General features: G+C 41.6%; 1 protein-coding gene across 1 annotated transcript in view; it reads right to left on the bottom strand.

The window, feature by feature from the left end:
• Positions 1 to 1738: 1738 nt before the first annotated feature.
• LOC126456114 (nipped-B-like protein A) overlaps positions 1739 to 15699 on the bottom strand; it is a 345198-nt gene continuing 331237 nt past the window's right edge. Inside the window, exons 13-15 of the mRNA XM_050091868.1 lie at positions 6686 to 6883; positions 2048 to 2114; positions 1739 to 1962 (exon numbers count right to left, since the gene is read on the bottom strand). Of these exons, the coding sequence (XP_049947825.1) occupies positions 1739 to 1962; positions 2048 to 2114; positions 6686 to 6883 (489 nt within the window). The remainder of the gene's footprint in view (positions 1963 to 2047; positions 2115 to 6685; positions 6884 to 15699) is intronic.

The raw sequence follows: 15699 nt of genomic DNA, 5'->3' as shown, positions 1-15699 counted from the left end.
TGGGTAGTAGTTGTGATCCCTCAACTTTTGATTTCAAAGAAAATTCTGAAAAAATATAGCTTGAAAATGTTTTTTTTTTTTTTTGTAATTTTTTCCCCTCCCTCCTTCCATGATTGTATCAGTATGTTTGAAATTGTAGATGTTTGCTTCAACTTTCAGTTTCAATGAAAATATAGAAAAATGCTTTTTACGAAAGGTATGTTTATGCCTGACAGCAGAATGAACTGAAAATATTTGACAAAAATCACTCCTGATGCTGTACATTATCTGAACAACACAAGACTGGATGTGACTATAATGTCACAATACCGAACTTTTTATTCAAACAAAGGATTAAGATTGTTAACTACTAAGTTACCTGCACCATAGTTATGCTTGGATTAATCTTAAACTAATGAATGAAGAAAGATATCTCAGGGCAAAAAAATTCTACCATTACAACCACACTTTCTCCTTTTCAGAAATTTACTGGTGTTAGTACTGTTGATGAATGATACCATCTCCAAAAGGCATCCTATCCAAGCAGTTAAAGAAATTTATAGAAAGTGATATGGTTATAATAGAGGGAAACATTCCACGTAGGAAATATATATCTAAAAACAAAGATGATGTGACTTACCAAATGAAAGTGCTGGCAGGTCGACAGACACACAAACAAACACAAACATACACACAAAATTCAAGCTTTCGCAACAAACTGTTGCCTCATCAGGAAAGAGGGAAGGAGAGGGAAAGACGAAAGGATGTGGGTTTTAAGGGAGAGGGTAAGGAGTCATTCCAATCCCGGGAGCGGAAAGACTTACCTTAGGGGGAAAAAAGGACGGGTATACACTCGCACACACACACATATCCATCCACACATATACAGACACAAGCAGACATATTTAAAGACGTCTGCTTGTGTCTGTATATGTGTGGATGGATATGTGTGTGTGTGCGAGTGTATACCCGTCCTTTTTTCCCCCTAAGGTAAGTCTTTCCGCTCCCGGGATTGGAATGACTCCTTACCCTCTCCCTTAAAACCCACATCCTTTCGTCTTTCCCTCTCCTTCCCTCTTTCCTGATGAGGCAACAGTTTGTTGCGAAAGCTTGAATTTTGTGTGTATGTTTGTGTTTGTTTGTGTGTCTGTCGACCTGCCAGCACTTTCATTTGGTAAGTCACATCATCTTTGTTTTTAGATATATAATTTATAGAAAGTGGTGGACAATTAGTTGTAATCAAGAATATAATACTGACACAGTGGGGAGGCAAAAGATATTTTATAAAATGTGAAGAGACAAAATTCAGTTAATATAAGGAGAAAAGAAGTAAGCTCATTATTTCAGACAATTTCAATTAATGAATGTAACTTATTTTCAGTTAATAAAACTGGTTACTTTTATAACTCTTCATGTTATTGAAATGTCATTGCATATGTACTTCACATTAAATATGTTAAGAGGTTCAACATTACAGATACCACAAAAAACAGACAATAAAAACTTAACACTAATATAGAAAAAAGTTGTAGTTCAGTTTATGATCAGGAAGATGACACTGATACAGCTTTAAAATTATGGATAAAAAATTGTAGAAGACAATGCAGAAAAGTTAATATGACTTTAAATTTTGAGCAAATAGCTTTATTTCTTTTGCTGTTCAGAAGAAAAAGTAATTGCAAGGTAACTCTCTGCTGTACACCTAAAATTTAGTTTGATGAAGACACCTATCCCAAAGAATGAAGACATTATACAAATTTTAATCTGTGGTCAATATTTCTGAATTAATCACCTGCAAAGGGTCAACAAGTCCTTGAGACAAGCTCCTTCGAACAATTTCAAATACAATGTAACGCAGTTGATTGTTGTGATGAAAGTTTGTATTTAATATATCCTTTAAGTATGTCTGAATGACAGCGCTTGCCACTCCAGACCACTTTTCACCTCGTTCTTTCAGGCTTTGGGTGTGAGAAATTTCTGTCCCTAAGAAAAGAAAAAAAAAAAAACAACCATTATGTAAGACAAGAAAACCAAATAAAGTATTCATATTTTTAAAACAGGAACTCACATTTCTTATCCTCCTTAATCAAACGATCTTCAACATCTTCCAAGTACATTTCTATGTTTTCCAGGACCTAAAAATTCATTAACCACACCTTCAGTGTAAGATTAACTAAAAATTTTAAAGTACAATTATTCCACAGGATTCACTTCATTGTATTATGGGAGCAACACAGAGTGAATAGACAGTTACATACTGAAAACACATCACAAATATTAATTAGTACCATATTCAATGAAATCTCTTGTAGATGATTGTAATTATCACCAGTGTGACTACATTTATTATTTCGCTTTACAAAACAGTAAGCTGAACTTGAAGGTAGATCTGTATACACTGTATAGAAAGGACAAGTTAATATTTTATACTATAGTATTTACTACAATAATATCATCTAATAACATAAATTATTTTTGGAAACCTTTCATCAGCATTGTTTTGCTATATCATACTCTTCAGCTAACTGAATAAAAACTTTTATTACAAAAAATGCAAAGTGAAAAAGCAGAAAATTAAAAAGTCTGTACAATGAAGACGGGCTTTTAACAGATGACCTATCACATACCATGTATTTAAATGGGACATCACAACTGCTCTTATGACAAGTTGCAAATTTTTAATAGTTGACATAGTAGTTGCAAAATAAAACTATAAACAAACTGACTAATAGTGAAACAAGCTTTTGATATTCCTTTACCTATGGTTTAGGACCCTGCCACATACCAAATTTCATATTTCTGCTTCTACTGTACACTCCTGTGTGTTTTAAAGAAGACTATCAGAATTATTTCTTCATGCAGTCGATGAATGATAAGAAGATTAAAAATTACACAACTCCTCAGACAAAGTTATGGCACTTGCTACAACTCAGATATTTCTTATCTCTGCCCCAACTGCTTCTCAGCAGAGAAACTCGATATGCAGTGAAATCATGACAACTGCAAAATGTCAAACATACTTTGCAAGTACACACCACATCAAAACTGAAGTTCAATTTAGAAAGTATAAACAGAAGACACTCCACAATAAAAACACAGGAAATATACAACTGACATAAGCACATGTAAAATTAATGATTAGTATATTTTAGAATCCTCAGGAATATACCCTTCTATATCTACATCTACATGGTTACTCTGCAATTCACACGCAAGTGCCTGGCAGAGGGTCCATTGAACCATTTTCATACTACTTCTCTACCATTCCACTCTCAAATGGTGCATGGGAAAAAGGAACACCTAAATCTTTCCGTTCGAGCTCCAATTTATTTTATTTTATTATGATGATCATTTCTCCCTATGTAGGTAGGCGTCAACAACACATTTTCACATTCGGAAGAGAAAGTTGGTGATCGAAATTTTGTAAATAGATCCTGCCGCAATGAAAACCGCCTTTGTTTCAGTGACTGCCACCCCAACTCGCATACCATATCAGTGACACTCTCACCCCTACTGCGCGATAACACGAAACGAGCTGCCCTTCTTTGCACTTTTTCGATGGCCTCCATCAATCCTACCTGGTAAGCATCCCACACCACGCAGCAACATTCCAGCAGAGAATGTAATGTAGGCTGTCTCTTTAGTGGGTTTCTTGCACCTACTAAGGGTTCTGCCAACAAAGTGCAGTCTTTGTTTCACCTTCCCCACAATATTATCTATGTGGTCTTTCCAATTTAAGTTGCTTGTAATTGTAATTCCTAGGTATTTAGTAAAAACTGACAGCCTTTGGATTTGTGTGATTTACAGTAACCCAAAATTTATCGGGTTTCTTTTAGTACCTATGTGGATGACCTCGCACTTTTCTTTGTTTAGTACCAATTGCCACTTTTCACACCATACAGAAATTCTCTCTAGATCATTTTGCAATTGGAATTGATCATCTGATGATTTTACTAGATGGTAAATTACAGCATCATCCGTAAACAATCTAAGGGGGCTGCTCAGATTATCACCTAGATCATTTATGTAAATCAGGAACAGCAGAGGGCCTATGACACTACCTATTCTACTCGATGATTTACCGTCTATCACTACGAACTGTGACCTCTCTGAGAGGAAATCATGAATCCAGTCACACGACTGAGACGATATTCCATATGCACGCTATTTAATTAATAGTCGCTTGTGAGAAACGGTATCAAAAGCCTTCCAGAAATCAAGGAATATCGAATCGATCTGAGATCCCTTGTCGACAGCATTCATTACTTCATGGGAATAAAGAGCTAACAGTGTTGCATAAGAATGATATTTTCTGAATCCATGTTGGTTATGTATCAATAAGTCATTTTCTTCAAGGTGATTCATAATGTTCGGGTACAGTACAAGGTGTGTTCCATAAGTAATGCAACCAAATTCATAAAAAATCATTTATTGAATATATTCATACAAATAATCAAAAATTTTCAAAATAGCACCCTCTTGTGTTGATACACTTCTGGAGGCGGTGTCTCCATGCCTGGAAAGCACCCTAGAATGCCTTTTCCGGAATGTCCTTTAGAGCTGATGAAACTTGCGCCTGGACGCTTTCAATCGTGTCCCAATGTTATCCCTTCATGACTCCTTTTAACTGAGGAAACAAAAAAAAGTCAGCAGGAGCCAGGTCAGGACTGTAGGGAGGTTGGGGAACCAGTGGGGTCTTGGTCCTGGCCAGGAAGTCATTGACAATGAAGGCACTGTGACTCGGCGTGTTGAACTTTCCACGTGTCTTTGATGTTGCTTCAGCAGTGCGAGACCCTCCTTTTCAACCTTTTCAGCACTTCCAAGTAGAAAGCTGAGTTCACTGTAGTCCAGGTAGGTACGAATTTGTGGTGGACAATGCCTCTGATGTCAAAGAAGACAATGAGCATGGTTTTGATCCTGGACTTGCTCATGCGTGCCTTCTTGGGTCGTACTCAAAAATCCACAACTCATTACCAGTGATAACTGAGTTTAAAAAATGAGGATAATTTTCAAACATTTCCAACATTTCTCAGCACCAAAGCACTCGCATGTGCTTTTGTTCGTCGGTCAACACTTTTAGGACGAGTTTGGCACATACCTCTTTCATTTTCAAATCTTCGGTCACAATGTGGAAAACAGTTGTTTTTGACACGTTTAGAGTTTGTGCTATCAATTGAAGGCTCAGCCGTCTGTCGGAGTTCAAACAATTGCGCACACGCGTCACATTTTCGTCAACTTGTGCGGTTGATGGCCGTCCACTGCGAGGTTCATGAGTGATCTCCTCTTGGCCCTCCATGAACGACTTGTGCCATCGGAAAGCTTGTGATTTGGACAAGCAATCAGTCCCAAAGGCATGCTGAAGTAATGGAAACATTTCAGTGGTGGACTTCCCAAGTTTAACGCAAAATGTGATAGCGTATTGTTGCTCTACAGAATGATCCATTGTGCTGTGTTACATAAACTCAAAACAGGGTTGACGGAAATGCACGTCCTGACTCTCCGGTAGCCCACAGCGGAATGAGACAAAGAGCATTTTGAAACTAACACCCCCCTCCACTTAGCCCAGCCAGTTACAACACGCTATGGTGTACCGTTGCGTTATAAAAAAATTGGTCACATTACTTATGGAAAGCACTCTGTATATGCTCCAAAATTCTACTGCAAACTGAGGTCAGTGATGTGTGTCTGTAATTCAATGGATTACTCCTATTTCCTTTCTTGAATATTGGGGTGACCTGTGCTACTTTCCAGTCCTTAGGAACAGACCTTTCATCAAGTGAGCAGTTGTATATGCTTGCCAAGAAAGGCACTATTGTGTCTGCATACTCTGAAAGGAACCTGATTGGTATACCATCTGGACCGGAAGACTTGTCTTTCTTAAGTGATTTGAGTTGTTTCTCAACACCTAATATATCTACTTTTATGTCACTCATGCTACAAGGTTTTCTGGTTTCGAATTCTGGAATATTTACTTCGTCTTCTTTCGTGAAGGAATTACAGAAAAATGTATTTAGAAACTACGCTTTAGTGGCACCATCATTGGTAACATTTCCATCACTATCGCGCAGTGACGGTATTGGCTGTTTTTTTCACTGGTGTACTTTACATACGACCAGAATCTCTTTGGGTTTTCTACCACATTTTGAGACAATGTTTCATTGCGGAAACTATTAACAGCATCTTGCATTGACATCCACACTAAATTTTGAGCTTCTGCGAAACTTAGCCAGTGTTGGGGATTTTGCGTTCTTCTGAATTTGGCATGCTTTTTTTCGTTGCTTCTGCAACAGTGTTCTGACATGTTTTGTGTACCATGGTGGATCAGTCCCGTCTCTTATCAAATTCACGACTTCTGCGTAATTGTTTCTGTAGCTGAATACCAGAAAACCTGGAAGTCCTTCAGTGACAGTCTTACATTAGTTCTGGCTAAAGAAATTGGTTTCCACTTTCCATTATAATGAGTAAATTTATGCCATGAGTGTGGCTATGTTGAAAGGTGACGGAAACATATCAAAATTTCAGTTTATTTAATCTTTGCAAATATTTGTCCTTTACCACGTGGATATCACGAACAGTCTTCCTGACTTGCAATTTTAGTAGCAAGCTTCTATAACTACTTTTTAAACATTAATAAAAATATTTAATTTTAACAATAACAATGAAAGCAACATTTCTATCTTCTGCTCTAGTGTTACCAACTTCTCACTTGTATTTTTATGCAGGTACTGATTTCATGTGTTGTGAGGAATCTGAGGTACAAGTCCTTGATGTGCGATCCAAGCATGAGCTCACTATGGTTGACACATAGTGCACCTAAACCACAAAGGGCAACAGGAAGTTCGTCGCCACACTCATCTTTCAAGAAGTACATGAAGATGTCAACTGCCTGCTTCACAGTGTCAGCCTGAGAGAGAAAAGCAAAATTTATACATATATACATATGCTTGTATGACACTATCAACTAATTACTTTACAATAAAATTCAGTACCAATGTATTTCTATTATATAACATCTATTTTTAAGTGTAATTTATGGGATAAGCAGCCACTGTGCCAACCTGTTATTAATCTCTTGAAGGATACCACATATAGTACTAAACCAGTAACAAGAGATGTTCTTCACTTCTTGTTTGTATGTGAGACTCTCTCTCTTTGTTCTGTAATTACTATTGTAGTGTGGTGCAGAGCTCCATAAATATTGATATTTGTTCAGTGTATAAGTGTGCTATCTTTGAGGAGAGGGCCTTTGGGAGGATGTTGGCCGCTAACGGCAGTTAGCCTCCGGACTTGTATCTGTGTAGAAGCGAAGTGCTAATAAATCTGTATCTGAGAGAATTCTAGTTGTTTACCTACAACTATATCCTATTCCCTCACTGGTGGCCCCGTTTTTTGTTTAATGTGTGTCTGAGTTACCGCCTGAAGGTTATTTATGCGCCTACCGCGTCGGGTTTCTTCGCGATCGTGAGGGCCGGTGTTCAGCTTCAGACATTGGCCTTTCAGCACTCACCGCAGCCCCAATTTCAGCAACTGCCGTCGTAGTGGATTTGCCGCAAGACTCTTCAGAATCCTTCAGCCCGAACATGCAGTGGAATTCATCGAGTGCTGCCAGTTTCTTCCAACCGCCAACGGTCGCGGACTCTGGCTTTGTTAGCCTAGACCTTTCCACGTGTTCTCCACAGAGTGTTGTTCAGAACACTCCTACTCCTGTGTTGAATGCACAATTCAATACAGTTCGTGGCGTTGAGCGAAGTTTTGCTACTTTGGAAAATCCAGTAGTAAATTCAAACTCGAATCAGTTCCCACCACGTGTGTATCCTTCTGCGCCGGCTAGTCAACAGGTGCTCAATGCTCGCCAAACAGCAAATATCACACCGAGTGTGCATCCTAGTGGACCTGTGTGGTATCCTTGTGTTGCTTCTAATCAAGTCAACAATTCTGTGCTGGACAGTAAGTACCCGAACATCTACAACCAGCCCCACCACTCACGGTCGAGCGAATACAGTGTGCATAACGGACATTTACCGGCATACTTAAGTACTTGTGGCGTGGCTTCTCTCCGAGCTACTACGTCAATGAGAATGCAATTTTGTCTACGGTCCTCACACTGTTCGAGCGTCCGTCGCTTCTCAGCCATCCCCCGGTGTCAAGTGAATTTCGCGATACCCGCATTATGGGATGCCGATAATTCGGACTCGCTATCTTCTGCATGCTTTATTTATGTCTGAAGAAATAGGCGCACCTCAGCAGTGACTGCAGTGCCGAATCTGCCGACACTACCAGACTTCAAACCCACTCACCCGGAGTTCTGGTTTAACCTGGTTGAGCAAACATTCAATGCCTGAGCTTTGGACGACGACGCACACTTCGCCTGCCTCATGAACCATCTTCACGACCGCGTCGATTTACTTTACGATCTGATCAAAGCACCCCCCCCCCCCCCCCCCCTAGCAGGGAAGTACGCTGTGGCGAAACAGATGATACTAGAGCGCGTCTCGAAAACCAGGAGAGAAAATGTGCGACAGCTCATCTACGAAGAGCGTCTCGGTGACAGGTCTCCGACCCAGCTGTGGCAGTGCATCTGTCTTCTCGTCGATGAGCAACTGCGCATGAAGATAGGCCAGTAAACGAACGTTTACACGCCGCCGACAGAGCATACTCCGCCAGGCAACGTGAGCTCCGTGCACTGCATTCTGGACGTGACTGCACTAAGAAGCTTTCTGACACCACGCCCTTGTCTGGTACTACTAATAACAAGTTTGTTAAACTAGCCGCCCCGCCTGCAACTTCAACTCCCCGCAACGACAGTGCATCGGCCTCTGTGGAAGACTCTGAGTCACTTACTCCGTCACCTAGCAACTACCCACAGGAGCACAGGCCCGCCCAACCTTACTGTTTCTTCCACGCAAGATTTGGGGAGCAAGCTTGCAAATGCCAGTCACCATGTTCTTACCCAAACTCCAACTGCAGGTAAGCTGCGGTGCCACCTCCTTACGACGTAAACAATGGGCACCATCCAACGTTGTATTCCATTGCAGACAACAACAGTATGTGTGGTCGAGTCTATTTTCGCGATTTACAATCAGGTGTACGTTTTCTGGTAGACACTGGTGCAGACGTCTCTTTGCTGCTGGTTCGCCTAGCAACCAATAAAGTGCAAACGCACAAAACAGTGCTTCGTGCAGTGAACTTGTCTACCCTACAGTATCGGGTTCTACTCTGTATACAGTGAAACTTTCGCCCGAGTGCAAGCTGGAGTGGACGTTTTAAGTGTCAACAATTGAAGAACCTATTCTTGGAACTGATTTTCTCAAGTACTATCAGTTGTCACTAGATTTTGTGCAAAATACTGTGTTTTACCCCCCACTAAACGAACATATTCCTTTTGCTCTACTGAGTGACAGTTCGGCTAACACCAAACGTGTGCTGTGCTAAGAAGTGTTTAAAGCTATCCTTGGAGCTGCAATCTTGGACAAACAAGTGGCTAGTGGAGTGCGCCAAGTCTTCGAAGTTGCAGATGGAACGTATGGAAATGCTGCTGCATCTCCGCAACATACACCACGAGTTGGCCTCCACACAACAACGTCTCACGACACTACAAGCAGACGACTCGTTGGCTACAGACAACGTCTGTCCGTGCCAATCTGGTGTTCCTGTGCCCGCACACATTAACGACAATGTTGTGAACTCTGTAAACTGTGTCAGCACCCCCTCTTGTAATGACAGTGTATGCCCGAGTGCTCATGTTCCTTGCGTTCCGAATGGACAATTAACTTCCCAAGCTCGTGGCAATGAACTACAGCCATCTACTGTTCAGCCACACCCACTCGTACCTACAGCGCTCGTAGCGGCACGACCCGCAACCAAGAATCAGTGTACCAACCTCGCCCATGTTAATACGCGTGCGGCCTTCACACAGCCTACGAGCGGTTGGCACACCTGTACTTCCGTGCCCTCAATGCCACAGCTCTGCCTGTCTGCCACCGCCGGCTCTGCTTCACGGACATCTGACTGTCGTGCTGCGCCACGTATTGCAGTAGTCACTAATGGCACAGTTCATCGGTTACGTCTAACCGATGGGCCGCCCATATCGCAACGCCCACGCCGCCTCAAGCCGGAATTTGTGAAAATTGCAAAAGTACAGTTAGATGATCTATTACAAAAGGGAATAGTTGAACCTTCTTCCGGTTGCTGTGCTAGTCCTATCCTATTTGACCAAAAGAAAGACGGTACTTGGCGTATGGTCGGAGACTATAGGCGTTTAAATGCCCGCACCATCATTGATAAATACCCGGTCCCACACATTGAGGACTTCAATCAAGCGCTCGCAGGTGCAAAGTACTTCTCTGTTTTGGACTGTAAGCACGCATTTCATCAGATTCCTATGGCTCCGGAAGATATTGAAAAGACTGCCATAACCACTCCCTTCGGGCTGTTTCAATACAAATTTATGCCGTTTGGGTTGAAAAACGCCCCCCAAACGTGGCAGCGTTTCATCAATCGAACTTTATCCCATCTAGACTTTTGTTTCGTATACATGGACGACATATTGGCTTTTGCTTCTAATTTGGAACAGAGTGAGGAGTGTCAGATATTTTAGCAGCCGCTGGTATTGAACTGAACAATAAAAAGACTCAATTGCACCAGTCATCCGTCACATTCCTAAGTTATGTTGTGTCGTTGGACAGTCTGACACCACCGCAAGACAAGATCAAGCCTGTTCTCGAGATGCCACGCCCCCAGACCTATAGGGAATTATGCAGAATCATCGGAACAGTTAATTATTACCGTAAACATTTGCCAGCCGCTTCTGCGATGCAGGCTGCTCTCACAGATGCTCTCGCTGGCCCACAAACTTCTGGCACCTGCCAGGTCCCATGGACACCAGACATGGACAAGGCATTTAACGAACTCAAACAGCTGTTGGCCTCCGCTGCCACTATTGCTCACCCACATGTGGACGCCACAATGTTTATCGCTAGTGACAATGCTGTCGGCGCAGTACTGAGTCAGACATAAAATGATGTTACGACCCCCCCCCCCCCCCCCTGCAGTTTTTCTCAAAAAAGCTAAACAACGCGCAGAAGAAATACTCAGCATTCGACAGAGAATTACTTGCAGTTTACGAGGCCATAAGACACTTCAGAACTGATGTTGAGGGACGAGATTTCTATGTGCTCAGTGATCACAAGCCGTTGGTTCCTGCCATAAACAATCCTGCGGCTGATCCGCCCCCACGACACTTTTGTCACATCGATTACATCTTGCAATTTACAAATAACATTCGCTACATCCGAGGAGCGGACAATATGGTTGCTGATTTTCTCTCGCACGTTGGTGCTGTCACAACCTTAATTGACTTAACGGACCTACCTCGGTTGCAATCGGCAGACCCTGACACCATGCAGTTAATTTCGGACCACAGCTCCTCTCTCCAACCGGTACGCTCTACTTTCCCTGGCATATGTGACTTAGTGTGGTGTGATGAATCGACTGTTACGTTGTGGCCATTCATTCCTAAGCCCCTTCAATGCCAGGTCTTTGACAAATTACACACATTAGCACACCCCGGTGTCAAAGCTACCACCCGTCTGGTATCTGAACGGTTTGTCTGGAGAGACATGCACTGCGACTGTCAGTCATGGGCCAGGGCATGCATGTTGTGTCAACAGAACAAAGTTTCCAGGCACACTTCCCCACCCCTTGGCTGTTTTACCCAACCTCCAGGCTGGTTTCACCATGTTCATGTGGACCTCGTAGGCCCTTTGCCCCCCCCTCCGAGGGTTTCCGTTACTTGTTTACAGCTATTGACAGGATGACTCCGTGGGCTGAGGCTGTGCCTATTCCGAACATTACCTCTGAGACAGTAAGTCGAGCATTCTTAGATTCGTGGATCTCTAGATTTGGCTCACCTGTTTACCTCACCACTGACCAGGGATGACAGTTCGAGTCTTCAGTTTTCTCTGACTTATGTAAAATGTGTGGTATTGTCAAAATACATAGTTCCGCATAACACCCCGAAAGCAATGGGCTTGTTGAGGGATGGCATCGCTCCTTAAAGTCTGCCTTGTGTTGCCATGACTCACTATGGACAGAAGCACTGCCCTTCATGCTTCTTGGCCTTTGTGTGACTTTCAAGGAAGACCTCAAGGGTTCCGTAGCCGAGTTTGTGTATGGCCAACCTCTGATTTTGTCTGGAGAATTAGTCACTCCCACCCCACTTCCACGGCCCTCCAAACTCCCTTCACTTCTCGAGCAAGTGCACTTGCACTGCAGCAAAATTCAGCCGCCACTTCCGGCTACTCATACACCTTCGTGCGTGTACGTACCGCGCACGCTAGACTCTTGTTAGTACATGTTTCTCAGAGACGACTCAATCAAAGCCCCGCTTCAGTCGCCCTACACAGGTCCTTACAAGGTCGTCAAATGCTCCGAGAATAACATGGATCTCCTCATAAAAGACTCTGTAACTAAGGTCTCACTCAACCGAGTGAAACCAGCTTTCATTGAGCCTCAGGTGAACCTCCGTGATTCTGACCCTATTTCTCCCACTCCTGCTTCGAGCGACCATCCATCTTCTCATACCATACATTCGGGTATTGATTCTCCACAGCGTGCTTCTCTGCCGAGCACTGCTTCTTCTCTGCGTTCATCCAATTCGAGTGGCCAGTCTTTTCGAGGTTTCACTCCTCACAGCCCTCGCAGTCGAACTGCCAACCACTCTGATTCTACCATTGTGTTACCATCTTCGTGTGACAGCTCTTTGTCATGCCGTTCAATCCACGCAGGCTCCTCGTTGCCTTCGGTCACGCTCCCTCATCCGTCAGCTGATCGCCCGAGGTTGTCGCCTGCGCAGTCCAGTGCACCTCCCACCCCCCTCTTCGTATATGCTTCCTCCTGCCATGGCTTTCCCACACCTCCCTGCCATTGCTCGTACAGGTGCCACCCAAAAATTCACAACACATGTATACCCTGATGACATACATAAATTATCTGCTGTCGTAGATGGCGATACGGTGTGTGTGGTACTCACGTGTGACAATGTTGAGGGAGGAAGCGCAGAAACTCGTGTAGTGCGCCACTTTAAATTGAGCACAAGTGCTGTGTGTGGCAATTTACTTGCCTTTGTTAGGCCTTCTGGCAAGGTGATTCTCCGCCTGCCTGCTGACGAAGTGCTACACCTCCACTCCAGGACGGGACGTCGTCTTCAGCCGCCAGCATCGCTTGCTGACTTCGCCGTCGACGTACCGGGTTTCACCCTCCCGGTCTCCTACCAGTCGACTGCTTCCGACTGACGCGGAAGAACTGAAAGTTACCTTCCTAACTTCTCACCCCCCCATTCACCGGGATGTACTCCATACTGCATGGGGGGAGTGGGGGCTATGTGGCGTAGAGCGCCATAAATATCGATATTTGTTCAGTGTATATGTGTGCTATCTTTGAGGAGAGGGGCTTTGGGAGGATGTTGGCCGCTAACGGCAGTTAGCCTCCAGACTTGTATCTGTCAAAAGCGAAGTGCTAATAAATCTGTATCTGAGAGAATTCTAGTTGTTTACCTACAACTATATCCTATTCCCACAGTACTATTGATAAAAAATTTATAAAACCAGAAAGAAAATATTTTCATAATTCCAATGATGATTAACTCTGAGATCATTGACTGCATATTATAACTACATGATGATAAATGTCTTTTTACAGGGTCTGTCAGTGTGCTGTTTACAATTTTTACTGCACCCTCATATAATTCAATGGATCGTTCAAAAAGAACCTTGCTTTATGGAATCCAAGACTTCTGAACCATTCGATCTTTTGATATTACTATCAGACATAAGTCACTGAAAAATGTTTGGCAAATTGTTAACCATACACATCACATGCAGTAAAACTGCAAGCAGTATATGAAAGCCTGTCAAATTTATTAAGATACCTAACTTCATGTCCTCCAATAACACTGTTCCTAAGTGCATTACTAATATATCAGGTAGTATTGATAGCAAAGGCAATTACCTATATTACTAAAAGACTATTCTGGAACCTGGGACCAATTCAGTATTGATCAAATTTAAAAATCTTTCATAATCTACTTGTTAATAGGTAAAACCTTATGCTACAAGTGTAACACTATAAGACAAGTATTACAGTTAGAAACTGTGTTTTTGTCTTGAGGTAACTTAACTGACAGTGTGCAAATACACAGACTTCAGTGATCCAGTATTTGAGAATGAGATTACTTAGATTAGATTAATTATTAATTCCATAGACCCACAAAAGAGGGAATCCTCCTGGATGTGGAACATGTCAGATAGACACATTACAAAAATGTGATTAGAAAAACTTGAGCATCATTACTATTAATGATACTCATTCAATAAATTATGTATATGAATTAAAGTTAAACTTCTAATATTTACAGGTTTAATACTTACATTAAATTCATCATTCACACAGTAGCTAGTTACTTGGCTATTACAACCAAGTATTGTGAAAAATTAAAGTAAATTACTCATTTCAATGATCCTCATTTAAGAACAGTCAAATCATGTACAAGATTTAAAATTGAACTTCCACTATTTACAAACTTAAGACTTACATCTGTTTTCCATACATCCATCATTCACACAGTAGGTATTTACTTGGCTGTTACAACCAAGTATTGTCAAAAATTAAAGTATAATAAATTTTCATTAAAATGGTCTACTGCACTTGTTGAAAAATTCATGGATGGAATAGAAGGAGTTGGCCATCTAAAATTCTTTTAAATTATGTTTAAATTGTGCCTTGTCTGAAACTAAACTCTTAATGGCTGCTGGTAACTTATTGAAAATATGCATTGCTGAATACTGGACTCCTTTCTAGGCAAGAGTAAGTGATTTTAAATCTTTATGTATATTGTTCTTATTCCTAGTATTGATGCTGTGCACTAAGCAGTTAGTTGGAAAGAGATATGTATTACTTACAACAAACTTCAATAAGGAATAAATATACTGAGAAGCTGTGGTTAGTATGCCCAATTCTTTGAATAGGTTTTGACATGATGTTCTACAATTTACACTACACATTACTCTTATTATACGCGTCTGTACTCTAAAAATTTTTTCTCAGTTTGTGGAGTTGCCCCAAAATATGATAGCATATGACATAATGGAGTGAAAATAAGCAAAATATGCCAGGTTTTTTATATTTATATCTCCTTTGTCTGACATCATTCGTATTGCAAACACAGACTTGTTTGGGCACTTTAGCAGTTCGTTAGTATGTTGCTCAACTGAATTTATTGTTGTTGTTGTGGTCTTCAGTCCAGAGACTGGTTTGATGCAGCTCTCCATGCTACTCTATCCTGTGCAAGTTTCTTCATCTCCCAGTACCTACTGCAACCTACATCCTTCTGAATCTGCTTAGTGTATTCATCTCTTGAATTTATTATCAAGTTGTAATCCCAAGAATTTTACACTCTCAACTTCTCCTATTTCTATGTCATCATATTTTATACCACACCAGAAGGAAATCTCTTGGAAGTTCTGAACTGCATGTAGTGGGTCTTTTCAAAGTTTAATGACAGTGAGTTGGCTATGAACCACTAATTAATGTCAGTAAAAACTTGATTAATGCCCATTCTAAATTTATATTTGATTTACTATTTATTGCAATGCTTGTATCATCTGCAAATAAGACAAACTTGGCATCTGGTAATGTTACAGATGACAGGTCATTAATATACAC

Source organism: Schistocerca serialis, chromosome 2 (genome assembly GCF_023864345.2).
Source record: "Schistocerca serialis cubense isolate TAMUIC-IGC-003099 chromosome 2, iqSchSeri2.2, whole genome shotgun sequence".
Lineage (NCBI taxonomy): Eukaryota > Metazoa > Arthropoda > Insecta > Orthoptera > Acrididae > Schistocerca > Schistocerca serialis.
This window is presented reverse-complemented; position numbering and strand designations above follow the sequence as displayed.